The following is a 14,201-nucleotide window of genomic DNA, read 5'->3' on the forward strand; positions in this document are numbered from 1 at the left end:
CCCATCCCGCCAGCCTCGGAAAGGAACAGGTGGGAGGAGAGTCGGGGTGGGCGCACAGAGATCTCGCTCCGAGTGGCTGGCCCTAGCTGGTTGCTCAGCCTTCGCAGGCAGCCGCTGCTGTTCGTATGCAACAGAGGGACCTTTTCTCCACAGGAACCAGCTGGTAGGGAGGATGAGGGGGTTGTGAACACCAGAGCAGGACGGCTTTGCCAGTACACTGGTTTCTTATCCTAAGCTATTGGGAGAGGAAAGGGAGGAAACAGGAGAAGTTTTTAAATAATATTAATACAAGTTGATGAATTGCTGTTCAGCGAATTGATATTGTGTGAGCATTTGTGTTTATTCTGTTTTAAAACTTATATTTTAGTGTCCAAGCCGAAATTTGCTCAAAAGTGATTTGTCAGCAGCTGCGGCAGCAGTAGCGGGTTGGACCATGGCAGCAGGAGTAGCAGCGTGGTTGCCGTTTGCACGGGCAGCAGCCATAGGATGGATGCCAGTGGCCACAAATCCCATGCCAGCTGCTCCTCGGCAGGAGAGAAAGCGAAGCCAGGACTCTCTGATTGTACTGAACGTCAGTGGAACCCAGTTCCAGACATGGCAGGACACCTTGGAGCGGTACCCTGATACGCTGCTGGGCAGCTCAGAACGAGACTTCTTCTACCACCCAGAGACACAGCAGTACTTTTTTGACCGGGATCCTGACATCTTCCGTCACATCCTCAACTTCTATCGTACAGGGAAGCTGCACTACCCTCGACAAGAATGTATATCGGCTTACGATGAGGAGCTGGCCTTCTTTGGCATAATCCCTGAGATCATTGGTGACTGCTGCTATGAGGAATACAAGGATCGCAGGCGTGAGAATGCTGAGCGCTTGCAGGATGATGCAGATCAGGATCACGCGGCTGAGAATTGCCTGCCCTCCATGACAACTCGGGAGAGAATGTGGCGGGCCTTTGAAAATCCACACACAAGTACACTGGCCCTGGTCTTCTACTATGTTACTGGCTTCTTCATTGCAGTCTCTGTCATTGCGAACGTGGTGGAGACAGTGCCATGTGGGGTAAATCCTGGGCGCATCAAGGAACTGCCCTGTGGGGAGCGCTATGCTGTGGCTTTTTTCTGCCTGGATACCGCCTGTGTCATGATCTTCACTGTTGAGTATCTGCTGCGTCTGGTGGCAGCTCCCAACCGCTACAAGTTTGTGCGCAGCGTCATGAGCATTATTGATGTAGTGGCCATCATGCCCTATTATATTGGCCTGGTGATGACAGATAATGAGGATGTCAGTGGGGCATTTGTGACTCTGCGTGTCTTTCGTGTCTTCCGGATCTTTAAGTTTTCACGCCACTCACAGGGGCTGCGCATCCTGGGTTACACGCTGAAGAGCTGTGCCTCGGAGTTGGGCTTTCTCCTCTTCTCACTAACCATGGCCATCATCATTTTTGCCACAGTCATGTTCTATGCAGAGAAAGGTTCATCAGCCAGCAAGTTCACCAGCATACCTGCTGCTTTCTGGTACACCATTGTCACGATGACAACGCTGGGGTAAGTGCAGATTTGCTTTTAGCATGACCAACATTTTAATAACTTTGCTATGCAAAAGAGCAGTGTTTGATTTCAAAAACATCATTAGAAAAAGTGTGAGTACCAGTGTTTGTTACAGAAACTTTATGGACACATGGGTTCTTTATACATTCTATTTTAAACCTATATAAATTCTGGTATAAAAGTGTTGCCAGAGGATAAATATGTGAAATACTTTATTACAAAGTTCAATTCTGGTTTCAAAATTATATGCAATTTCTGTACTGTTAGCTTTTGCACGTGGGACTGAGGTTTGTGGGGTTTTTTTTTTTTTTGTGTCTCTGAGGTGTCAGCAAGTCTTTAATAATGAAATCTAATGTCTAGAAGAAACCTTTTAAATATTTCTGATGTAGTGGCAATTAAGAATAGAGTCCAGATATAAAGTTATAATATTACCATTAAGAAAAATGTGTAGTTCCGCTATTTTGTTTGAATGAAAGTAATAAATAGAAATTGATTTGGATACCATAAACTCAGTTGCATTCACAAAAGCATAAGTAAAACTTCACAAAAACCAAATTCTGATCCCATTATGTCATTGGCAAAATTCCATTTGATTTCAGTGGTGTTAGGGAACTGGCTAAAAGTGAATGACATGTCAGCCTTTATTCACTTATGAAAATGCCCATGAAGATGACAGAGAAAGTATGACTATCATACATGCTAGATTAATTCCAGCATATATGTTAAGAGTTGTTCTCTAATTATAAAGTTCACAATAATTTGGAATTAAAATGTATCATAAGCAATATTTAACATCCAGTGACTTTTAGTAGTTAAGAAATTTAGCTGTTTATGAATTATATCGATGTTACTGTAGCTGTTTATTCCATAAAGACAGTTGTAGAAATGTATTTCACTGTGATGCTGAACGAGATTTAGAAAGGTTAATTCTTTGAGGAGGCAATTTGTCATTCTATTCTTAGTTCTGTGATATATAGCATCTTATAATAGCTGTTATATTGAATCTGAATAGGAATTTGTTCATTGTAAATTTCTTGTTCTTTTATGACTGCATATTAAAAGACAAAACTTTTCACTGTCACTAAGACCATTGTTTCATTAATCAAGAATTTCATCACATTTTGTTTAAATTATCTGGGTTTATGGAACGTGCGTGTTTTTTTTTTAACTTTACTAAAGTGAAGGTGAACCTGTATAATTAATTAGTTGATTTATTGCATATGATTATAATCCAGATTGGAAAATTATGTACAGAACATTAAATAAGATAAAAGGGCTGTATTCTGCCATCAGTTTTTATACAGGGCTTTTATTTTTTGCATCATATAACAAATGAAGATAAATTTTGTATGCTGGAAATAACTTCACATGTCTTCTGGTAATGGTTTGTAACGCCAGAAATGTGTTACAAGCTGTCATTGGTGACAAATTAAGGATTTGTTGCTATATATGGTAAGATGGTTATTACTATAGTTTTTTAATTCTGTTGTCATACAGCATCAATGATTGTCTAAGCTGTAATAATTGATCATGGCTGATTTTGCTGAAATTAACAACACTGAGTGCGCATACCACTAGAGAGGAAATAACAAAAGCAGGAACTGTTCTGTCTGTATTTGTTTATAACAATGGATATCTCTTCCGGAGTACAGGTAGTCTGTCTTGGTTGGCAGTACTTGTCCAGGGTACTGAACAGTTCATTGTTGTTAATACTTTCAGTCCACCTTGTAATTGTCTATTATGGTTCTGAGATAGGAGCCTGATTAGCATTGGTAGGAAAAACAAATAATTGTATTATGTTACAGCTGCAAATTTTGAAATTATTTGCAACTGTTGGTAAAATTGTCAAAAGCAGCCAAGTGATTTGGAAACCTAAGTCTCACTGGAAATTAGTGGGATATCAGTCAGTAATTTTTTTTTTTTTTTAAAATAGCATTTAAGCTCCTAAATTACTTAAGGCTAGATTTTTACATGGATTTAAATGCCCAACAATGCAGGTAGAACTGGAGTAGGATTTTTCAAAAGGTGCTTAAGTCCTTTTCGTCTCAGGTGGTCACTTAATATGTACTCTGTGGCAGAATCTGTAAAGAGGCATGCTGGTGAGAGGTTTATAAGTTAGTCAGGGCATATATGGTAAACTCCATATGGGTTTTCATGTGGGTGAACTCCATGTCCCAGCAACAAGGCCTGTGCATACTTCTTGCGCTACTGACATGCAGAAGTTGCATAGATCACTGCTGGACAGAATTCATATTCCATGTAAATGTACATATAAGGGCTAGAGTAACTCTGGGCATTTAAATTGCTGAATCAGTCCCCACTGGGTTCACATAACTCCCTGTCAGTCACTGGAGAATCTCATAGGCACCAAAACACAAAGGGAAGGACGACAGCTACCTCCCTCAACTTTTAGCCCAGTGGCAGGGTACTCATCTGGGAGACCTATGGTTCATCTCCCCTCCAGCTGTATGAGTGCGAAGATTTGAACAGGGATCTGCTATCTCTAATATGGGATAAGCTGATGTGGACTCTCCAATTATATCTACACTGCAGTTAGACACCCACTGTTGGCCTATGCCAGCTGGCTCTGGTTTATGGAGCTTATTGATTGCAGTGTATGATTCTGTGCTTGGGCTGAATCCTGGGCTTTAGGACCCTACAAGCACTGGCTTGAAGTCTGCACTGCAATTAAATACAGAAAACCCTCCAAATATGCAGCTTCAAGTTGTGCATAATTCACTTTAATGCAAGTTCAGCACAACTTGAAGCTGCTCTGCAGCTGTCAGCCTGCCTTCCTCCAGCGGTGCCACTGGCAGCCTCGCAGCTGGAGGAAGGAAGGGAAAAGTAGCCATGAAACTGACCAGCCCTGGTGGACAGATCAGTTTCCTGGGCCCTGCAAGAATTGGGGAGCTGGGAACCAAGTGGTAGCTTGTTCCTGGCTCCCTAGCCTGACTTGCACAAAAAATTGCCCTGCGTAACTTGGGGTTTTACTGTAGTCTAGTCTTACTGCCCTCAGCAGCTGGCACAGGCCAGTTGCAAGTTTTTAATTACAATGTAGACATACACATAATCTCTCCTAATGAAACTCTTCCACTGGGATCAATCACTTAAAAAGTTATTGGACCAAGGGACTATCCTGGGCCTTCTATATGAATGATCTCATATGGACCACTGGGTCGCAAAGTCATTCTCATGCTTGCTTTTCTCTCTCTTTTTCTCTGTCCTAATGATTCTTTCATTGTTTATTTCGTCCACTCTGTATCCTTCCACCTGCCAGCTTCTTATAAAGAGTGGTATAGGTGACAGGGTGTTGGCAGATGAGAATCCAGAGCAGAAGGTGGTGCCTTCCTGCAGGCTGGACTTAGGTGCCTATCTCTGAGGGAAGTACAAAGCTTAGCTTGCCCCCCCGCCCCAAACCTTGGTGCCTCCTGCTAGCTAGTTCAGATAGGGAGTCTCCTACCATGGTGGCTCGTGTGAATCCCCTTTTGAAGTACCCGACTCTCCCCATTCATTGTATAGGGAGTAGAGATGGTGAATTCAAGTGTTGCAAATTCTAGTGGTTTTTGTGGGTGACCAAATTGGCACGGTGACAATTATCAGAGGTGGAAAAAGTACCAAAATAATTACTTGAGTACAAGTGCAGCTGCTTTCACTTCTAGTAGAAGGCATCCTTCAGTCTGCATAGACTATGGACCATGCCCTTTGTAACTCCATTTAAGATCGTCATTTGCAGCATTGACTGTGACTGTGGAGGCCCACACGAGAGTGACAGTCCTTGCTACATCTGCTGCATATGTAGTGGGTGTCTGGCAGGTCTTTTCTGTTCTTTCTATGGGCTCGCTTCTCCTCAGCTAGCTGTCTGATCTTCATCTCACCCTTCTGAAGGCCCTTGTGTAGTTCCTGCTTCCAGCTGCTGCGGTCGTCTGCCAGCTCTTCCCAACTATCTGGGTTGATGTCTGCCTCCTTGAGGTCTCTCTTACAGACGTCTTTGTAGCGCAATTGGGAGCATCTGGGAGGTCTTTTGCCAGAGGCTAGCTCACCATACAGGATGTCTTTTGGGATCCTTCCATCATTCATCCTATGGATGTGGCCAAGCCAGCAGAGCCACCGCTGCCTGAGGAGGGATGCATGGTTGGAATTCCAGCTTGCTTGAGGACAGCGTTGTTGGGCACTCTGTCCTTCCATGATATCCCAAGAATGCGCCTGAGGCAGCACAAGTGGAAGACATTCAGCCTCTTTTCCTGGTGGGCATACAAGGTCCAAGACTCGCTGCCATAGAGGAGTGTGCTGAGGATGCAGGCTCTCTAGACTTGCATTTTGGTGCGAGTGTACAGCTTGTTGTTGTTCCACACTCCCTTGCTTTGTCTGAACAGAGTTATGGCTGCTTTTCCAATCCTCCTGTTTAGCTCAGATTCCAGCAACAGGATGTTGGCGATGGTGGACCCGAGGTAAGTAAACTCGTGGATGACCTCTAGCGTGTAATTGTCAATGCTCATTGCTGGAGGTTCATCAACGTCCTGACCAAGTAGGTTTGTCTTCTCCATGCTGATGGTAAGCCCGAAGTCCTTGCATGCTTTGGAGAACTGATGCAGCAGTTTTTGAAGTTGGCCTCCTGTGTGTGTCACTACAGCAGCATCGTCTGCAAACAGCATGTCTCTGATGAGCACTTCCCGCACCTTAGACTTAGCCTTCAGCCTTGCCAGATTAAGCAGTTTCCCGTCAGATCTTGTGTGCAAAAAGATGCCCTCTGTTGAGGATCCAAAGGCATGCTTCAGGAGGACTGCGAAGAAGATCCCGAACAATGTCGGAGCAAGGACGCATCCTTGTTTGACGCCACTCCTGATGCTGAAGGCATCCGATGATGTGCCATCATATTGGATGGTTCCTCTCTGTCTTCGTGGAAAGCTTGGGTCATCCTGAGTAGCCATGTTGGACAGCCTGTCTTGTGGAGCAATTTAAACAGTCCATCCCTACTGACCGAGTCGAAAGCCTTGGTCAGGTCGATGAAGGCGACATAGAGTGGCTTCTTCTGCTCCCTGCATTTCTCCTGCAGCTGCCTCAGGGAGAAGATCATATCACTGGTAGATCTCTTGGCGCGGAATCCACACTGAGATTCAGGATACACCCTCCCAGCGAGCTTCTGGAGTCTGCCGAGGATGACATGAGCAAACAATTTATCAGTGATACTTAGGAGGGAGATTCCACGGTAATTGTTACAGTCACTTCTGTCTCCTTTGTTCTTATACAAGGTTACAATGTTGGCGTCCCCCATATTCTGTGGAACCTCACCCTCTCTCCACCACAGGCACAGCAGCTCATGTAGGGTTTCCAGGAGTGTGTCCAAGGCACACTTGATTACCTCTGGTGGTATATCATTCTGGCCTGGGGCCTTTCCTACTGCAGTGCTGTCAATGGCTTTCTTCAATTCGACCACAGTTGGTTCGTGGTCCAGCTCGTCCATGACTGACAGGAGCTCGATGGCATTGAGGGCTGTATCAACCACAGTGCTCTCACATGAGTACAGCTCGGAGTAGTGCTCGACCCATCGCTCCATCTGTTTGGCTTTATCAGTGATGACTTCACCAGATTTGGATTTCAGAGGTGCCATCTTGTTCTGGATGGGTCCCATTGCCTTCTTTATGCCCTTGTATATTCCCCTGAGATTACCAGACTCGGCACAGGTCTGGATACTGCTGCATAGCTTAAGCCAGCAGTTGTTGGCACAGCACCTGGCTGTCTGCTGTACTGTGTCGGTGAAGCCACTTTCCCCTGGGGTACATTGTTCCCCAAAGGTCCGAGGCTGGAGGTCAAAGCAGTGAGGCAAGAGTGAGATCTAAAAGGAAAGTTTATTTGCATATATGCAGGCTGCCAACTTCCAGAGAAGTGGGAGCCCTGAGAATCAGTTTTCAGGCCTTTTTATACAGTTTGTTTAGATAGTTTGGTAATTAATTGTCTTCTTTAACATACCAGAGTCTCAGCCAAGTTATCCTGAGATCTGTCTGCAAACACCAGCTCTGCTGACTTCAGTTTACCCTACAAAGGTACATGATAACAAAACCAGAGGAGTCTACAGGGTAAATTGTCTCTAGGTGACAAGGTAACAACTTCAAAGAGGTGCAGATGACCCCCTAATTTCCTCTCTCAGAGTGGGGTCTGGTTATTGTGGAAAAGTAAAAATTTTAACCCCTACAGCAGTTTTTCTTTTTCCTTTTTCCCCCCACAAATCCCCCCTTTTGATACTCCTCAGGAGTATCACTCTAATTTTATTTTGGACAATCTTAGGTATTCTTCTTCTGCTAAGATACTTAACCCATCTTATTATAGTATCTTAAAGCTCTAAAATACCAAGGATAGTAATAACACAGTAGTCAGTAAGCAAATAGCACAACAGTCTCCTTAGTAAAGCTCAGTCGTTTAGTATTGTTTGGCTTGCCTCTGCAGGCACTCTTCGAGATTTCGTAGTCTTTTAATTCACTCAATACTGCAGGAAGTTTCCTTTTTATGAACGTTACAGGGTGTTAGGATTACCTGCAGTTCTTTGGTGGCACAGTTCTATTTCTCAGTTTATATCTCTCAGTTTATATCTTAAAGCTCCCGGTGGAGGCCTGTCTGGTAGCAGTCTGGCTTGGGAGTCTGCCTCCTCGGTCTGCTGAACCTTGTCCTCAGGTGATTCCTCCAGGGAGGGGTCCTGGGTGACGGGGTCAATCAGCTCTGCTGGGTCTACAGTTCGGCGTACATGACTTGCGTGGATCCACGAGGGGCGCTCCTTTACCTTCACTGCTGTGTGGGTGACAAGCAGCACTTGGAACGGTCCTTCCCACTGGGCTGCGAGGCAGTTCTTTCTGCGATGTTCCTTCACAAGCACATAGTCACCTGATCGGATGTTGTGGCACAGTACATCAGTAGGTACTGGGAGGGCTTCTTTCACCTGCAAATGTAAGCTGGAAGCAAGCTTAGTTAGTTGGATAACAAATTCGGTTAAAGAGTCAAACTCCTCCTCACTTAAACTTTTTACAACTCTAGGGGGTGATAGTCCCACTGCCATGGGTCGGCCAAAGACTATTTCATGGGGTGTGAGGTTGTTTTCTCTATTAGGTGTATTTCTAAGATGCATTAGCACTAAGGGTAGGGCTTCTGGCCACTTCAGTCCGGTGTCAGCACAGATCTTCCCTAACCGCCGTTTTATGTCAAGGTTCCTTCTTTCTGTGTGGCCGCTGGCCTGTGGGTGGTATGGGGTATGGAACTGCTGAGAGACATTTAAAGCCTTGCAGATGGCAGTCATAAGGGACGCAGTGAAGTGGCTCCCTCAGTCAGAATCAATTCGTAAGGGCACACCAAATCTGGGAATGATCTCAGTCAACAACTTCTTAGCTACAGTCACAGCATCTGCTTTTCTGCAAGGGAAATGCTCAATCCAGCCACTAAACAAACACACTATAACAAGGCAATACTGATACATCATACATTTTGGAAGTTCAATAAAGTCTACTTGCAAATACTGAAATGGTCCTTCTGGCCATGGAGTGGCGCTTGGAGCTGTAGTTTCTCCTCCTGCAACATTAAACTGCTTACAAGTCATACATGAATTAGATATCCTTGCAGCTTCTATGTGCACGCTTGGGGCGTACCATTGTTTTAGGATCTGTGAGGCCACCCCCCTTTTGCTCATGTGTGTCATCTGGTGAGACACCTGAGCAAGCTGTTGTGTAAGAGATCTCGGGGCGACCGGGTGACCGTCAGGTGCAACCATGATCCCTGCTGGGGATAAGGAGGAGCCTGCTTTTTCCCAGAGATTTTTCTCTGCAGGTGGAGCAGCCTTCTGTAGCTCTATCAGGTCCTGCAAAGAAACAGGGAGAGAGAGAGAGACCAGAATCTGAAAAGGAGCCAGAGGTCCATGTGCTGCTGCATGTCTGGCCACAGCATCAACACTTGCATTGCCCATAGAAACAGGATCAGTTGCACCTGTGTGAGCCGGGCAATGGGTAATGGAGAGGGACATAGGGAGCTGAATGGCATCGAGAAGTTGGGAGATAAGGGGACCATGGGAGACAGCAGAGCCAGAGGAGGTAAGGAAACCTCGCTGTTTCCAAATTTGTCCTGTAGCATGACAAACAGAGAGAGCATATTTTGAGTCAGTGTAAATAGCAGCAGACTGTCCAGGAGCTAGGAGACATGCACGGGTTAAAGCGATAAGTTCAGCTGCTTGAGCTGATCTGATACCTGGGAGAGAAAATGCTTCTAGAACATCATTATCTGAAACCATGGCATACCCAGTCTCTAGTTCACCAAATGGATTTCTTTTACATGACCCATCAGTGTACAATACCTGATCTGCATTTTCCAGGGGTTGATCAGACAGATCTTGGCGAGGCTTACAGTGTTCAAGCAGTTCTTCACAGTCGTGGATATGAGGTTCACCATCAGAGGGTAAAGGAAAAAGAGTAGCTGGGTTAAGCACATTACACCTTTGAATGACAACATTTGGAGAAGAAAGGATAACATTTTCATAGCGGGTCTGTTTCTGAACAGACAGATGCTGGGTGCGGTGTCGCTGCAAGAGAGCAGAGACAGTATGGGGGACCTGTAGGATAACACTGTGTCCTAATGTGATAGGTTGAGCTTTTTCAAGTAATTCAGCAGCAGCTGCAACTGCTCGTAGGCAGGGTGGAAACCCACGGGCTACTGAGTCCAGGGTTGCTGAAAAATAAGCTACTGGGTGGGGTGTGGACCCAAAGGGTTGACAGAGAAGCCCTGATGCAATTCCATCCTGCTCATGACATAATAGGGTAAAAGGTTTCAGATAGTCGGGTAACCCAAGTGCTGGGGGCTGTGAGAGAAGAGTTTTAAGAGAAAGGAAGGCAAATTCGCAATCTGTAGACCATTCCACAGGATCAGAGGCTGCATTGAAGAGTAGCTCAGTAAGGGGTCTGGTGAGCACAGAGAAATTAGGAATCCATTGTCTGCGATATCCAGCAGCACCCAGAAATTTGCGTACCTGACATTTGGTTAATGGGCGAGGAATGGAGAGTACTTGTGAGATCGGCTCAGGTGTTAACTGGCTGCCATCTCCTGAAAGTAAATGTCCCAAGTACTGAACCTGTTGTTTAGCAAATTGCAATTTGGCTTTGGAGGCCTTATGACCCCTTTCAGCCAGGCATTTTAACACATGCAGAGTATCAGTTCTACATTCTTCCTCAGTCTCATTGGCAATTAACACATCATCCACAGATTGAACTAGTGCAGACCCACAGGGGAGAGCTATGGAATCAAGATCAGTTTTCAGAAACTGAGAAAACAGGGTAGGGCTTTCACAATAACCTTGGGGAAGACATGTCCAGGTTAACTGACGACCCTGAAAAGAAAAGGCAAAGAGGAACTGGGAATCCTCATGCACTGGAATAGAGAAGAAAGCAGAACATAAATCTATTACAGAGAACCATTTAGATGTGGGTGGAACAAAGGAAAGAATAGCAGCAGGGTTAGGTACTACTGGAAACCTGGGGATTACAAATTTGTTGATGGCTCTCAGGTCTTGCACAAACCTATAGATTTGTTTACCCTGGTTATCAAATTTTCCTTTCTTCTTCACAGGTAGTATAGGTGTGTTACATGGTGAGGCTGTGTAAACAAGCATCCCTTGTTCAAGGAGGGAAGAGATTACAGGCTTAATGCCCTCTTCTGCCTCCCTAGACAATGGATACTGGGGTACCCTTGGGAAAGGCTTATTGTGTGTGTGTGTTATTTGCACTCGTGTTGTAGAGGCTAGCAACCCAACTTCATTTGCATGGGCTGCCCACAATGTCTCTGGGATATCTGAGAGGTCCAGGAGCGGTGCCTGTCCTGAGGCCTCATCAGATTCCACTGAGAGTAGTAATGCCATCAAATTTGGAGTCTGATAGGGAGGAAGGTCAACAAATATCCCTTCCTCTCTACAATAGAGGTTTGCTCCCAATTTACACAATAAGTCAGGTTTACATAAGGTTTACAGGAAAACTGGGAGATAACAGGAAAGAATGCTCAGCTGATAAGGGTCCAACAGTCACTGATGTGGTTTCTGAGACTGGATGAGGAATATATTGACCTCCTATTCCCACAGCATTAATCACAGAAGGAGTTTTTTGGAGGGAGGTTTCAGACTGTCTTAAAGTAGGAAGGGTAGCTCCAGTGTCAACCAAAAATTTGTGGGGTTGTCCATTCACAGTTATTGAAATGAAAGTTTCAGGAACTTGTAAGTCTGAAGGGGTAATGTGAGGACCTCACGGCATTGTCAATAATTACAGGCATAATTTTGATCAGTTCCCAAGTGGCTAACACGTGGGTTAGGCTGTGGAAGCAGATCTTGGCTGCTTGGGGGATCAGGCCAGGGAGCAGCAGCAGGACTGAGTTGGCTCTGGTGTTGTAAGAGACCCCGATTTTCTTGTGCCATGTCCTGCTGGCGCTTGCGGCATTCATTTTTCCAGTGGCCATTTTTCCCACAGTAATGACACTCCCCAGTTCTTAGGGGTCCCCGGTGCTGAGATAGTGAGCGTTGCTGTTGTTGTTGGGGAAAGTTAGGTTGGCCAGAAAAAGGAATAAAGTTTCGACTTCTAGGTGGTGGTGGTGCACTAGTTGGGCGCCGTTTAAGATTTTTCTTTTTCTGCAGATCTGCAATTTGCATGGCCGTGAGAGTTGTTTTTAATTCCTTCTTCTTTGCTTTGTCAGCTTGCAAGTTTTCCCAAAACTGTGTAGCTGCCCCCTGAATTTGAAGGATTGTGTTCTCTCTCCAGCCTACAACGTTGTTTTTAATCCTGTCTCTGATTTCAGGGAGGAGATTGTCCACTACAACTGCAATAATAATGGGACGATTACCTTCCACTTCTGGGTCAATTTGGGAGAATTTTCGAAAGGCAGACAGGAGGCGCTCAATGTATGAGACAGGAGGTTCATCTGGCTTTTGCTTTACAGCTTGTATTTTTGACCAGTCCTGCCGCACTGGGACAACCTCAGTGATTGCATTAAGGAGTCCCTTCAAGTCATTATTTAAAACATTTTTGCTCAGTATCGTTAGTGGGGGGGGCCAGGGAGAGGATCATTTGGCCATTGAGCACCCTCATGATGTGGGGCTGCTAATCGAGCCTGCCGAATTAAAGGTGCGTAATCACATGGAGGCAGATTACCTCTTAAGAGCCAGTCCATGTCCCGATGCGTGGGGTTTTAAATGTTAATACGCCTGTGTACTTCCTCACGGAATCCTTGGGGGTCCTCTCGGAAAGGAGGCAAAATGCTCTTAAAATTTAAAATATCAGCAGCAGTCCATGGTGCATGGATTCGCTGTGGAGCCTCTCCTGAAGCCCCTGGAAACATTCTGTGGGGAGCCTCTATGACTTGTGATGAGTTTCCCTGATCAGAAATATTGGTGGCTGGTGACAACTCTTGTGAGTTCTTAAATAAGGTCGGGAAGTAGCGTCGCTCAAAGGAAACTTTAGATGGGCGAGCACCCTTCGCAATTGTAACAGTGTTTGTGTCAGTGTGGATTCCAGTTGGCTTTCAACCAGCTTTAAGCAATATAGGGTTAAGGCTATTAATCAACTCCTGAAGAGTATGTTCCTTAAGAGGCTTAATGGGTACAAAAATCATATCAGGATGGTCTGGTTCAAGTGAGGTGAAGGATACTTCAGCCTGGCGCAGAGATGGGGGCTGTTCTGGCTGATTAGGCAGTGTGTGGTTATTCGTGAGGAAGAAGCAGTCTGATCTGGTGGAGGGGATGGATGTGTGGGAGGCAGGGGTGGCGGTAGCCAGCCTGTCCACATGTCCAAAAGGTCCTCTGGCGGGTCAGGGATTGGGGCTAGGGTAGCCTTATTCTCAGGCAACTGAGGATATAATTGTGCCGTTGCTGAGTAGAGTGGGGGTGCAGACGGCGATTCTGGGGAATTGGGCTGTTTCTTTAGAGTAGCCAATTGTTGCTGCAGCTTCTCAATAGAGTCTTTTTGGCTAGCCGTTATGCTTTGGTTCTTTTTCTTTTCTGCCACATCCTGCCAGAGGTACCAATATTCCATCTGGTTAGGATGTGTTTCCTCGAGGAAACCTCTAAGGTGGGCAATCTTTTCCAAATCAAAACTGCCCCCTCGTGGCCACTGTTTTCGGGGATTCCCATAAGTATAGCCATTCCAAATGTCCATCAATTTCTTAAGTCTCCTAAGTTTCAAACCTGCCGGCAATTTCCCGAGCTGACTGTAAATTCTTATCATCTGAGACAAGGGAGTCCCAGGTTGTGAGGTGCCTTTCCCCTGAGGTGGAGACAAACTCGAGGGAGCATTTCCACCCATGTTAGCACTGTCCTGTCCAAGGACAGCACTGGAGCCCAGCAGTACTACCCTCTCCAAGGGCAGCACAGGCATCCAGCAACACTACCCTCTCCAAGGATAGTGTGGGAGTCCAGACAAACTGTCAGCTTTACTCACACTTCTCATGCGCTGGAGAGAAACCGCCCTTGCTTTCGGCAGCTGTTCAGTAGCACTGACAGCGCCGGTGTGGCTGTGGTTCTATTCCGGACTTCACCCACTCAAAACCGTGCGCTTGGACTTGCCACCAGTCAGTCAGCAACAACCCAACCCCTATTTTGGCTATACCCAATGTTTTAAATCTCTCTCAAGCCTCCTGGAGAAAATTTA

General features: G+C 45.6%; 1 protein-coding gene across 2 annotated transcripts in view; it reads left to right on the forward strand.

Moving 5' to 3' along the window:
• Positions 1-433: 433 nt before the first annotated feature.
• The window catches only part of KCND2 (potassium voltage-gated channel subfamily D member 2), a 458,315-nt gene continuing 444,547 nt past the window's right edge, over positions 434-14,201 (forward strand). For both annotated transcript variants that reach the window (XM_074984101.1, XM_074984102.1), the window contains exon 1: positions 434-1,548. In XM_074984101.1, the coding sequence (XP_074840202.1) occupies positions 434-1,548 (1,115 nt within the window). The remainder of the gene's footprint in view (positions 1,549-14,201) is intronic.

Source organism: Carettochelys insculpta, chromosome 1 (genome assembly GCF_033958435.1).
Source record: "Carettochelys insculpta isolate YL-2023 chromosome 1, ASM3395843v1, whole genome shotgun sequence".
In the NCBI taxonomy this organism is placed as follows: Eukaryota; Metazoa; Chordata; order Testudines; family Carettochelyidae; genus Carettochelys; species Carettochelys insculpta.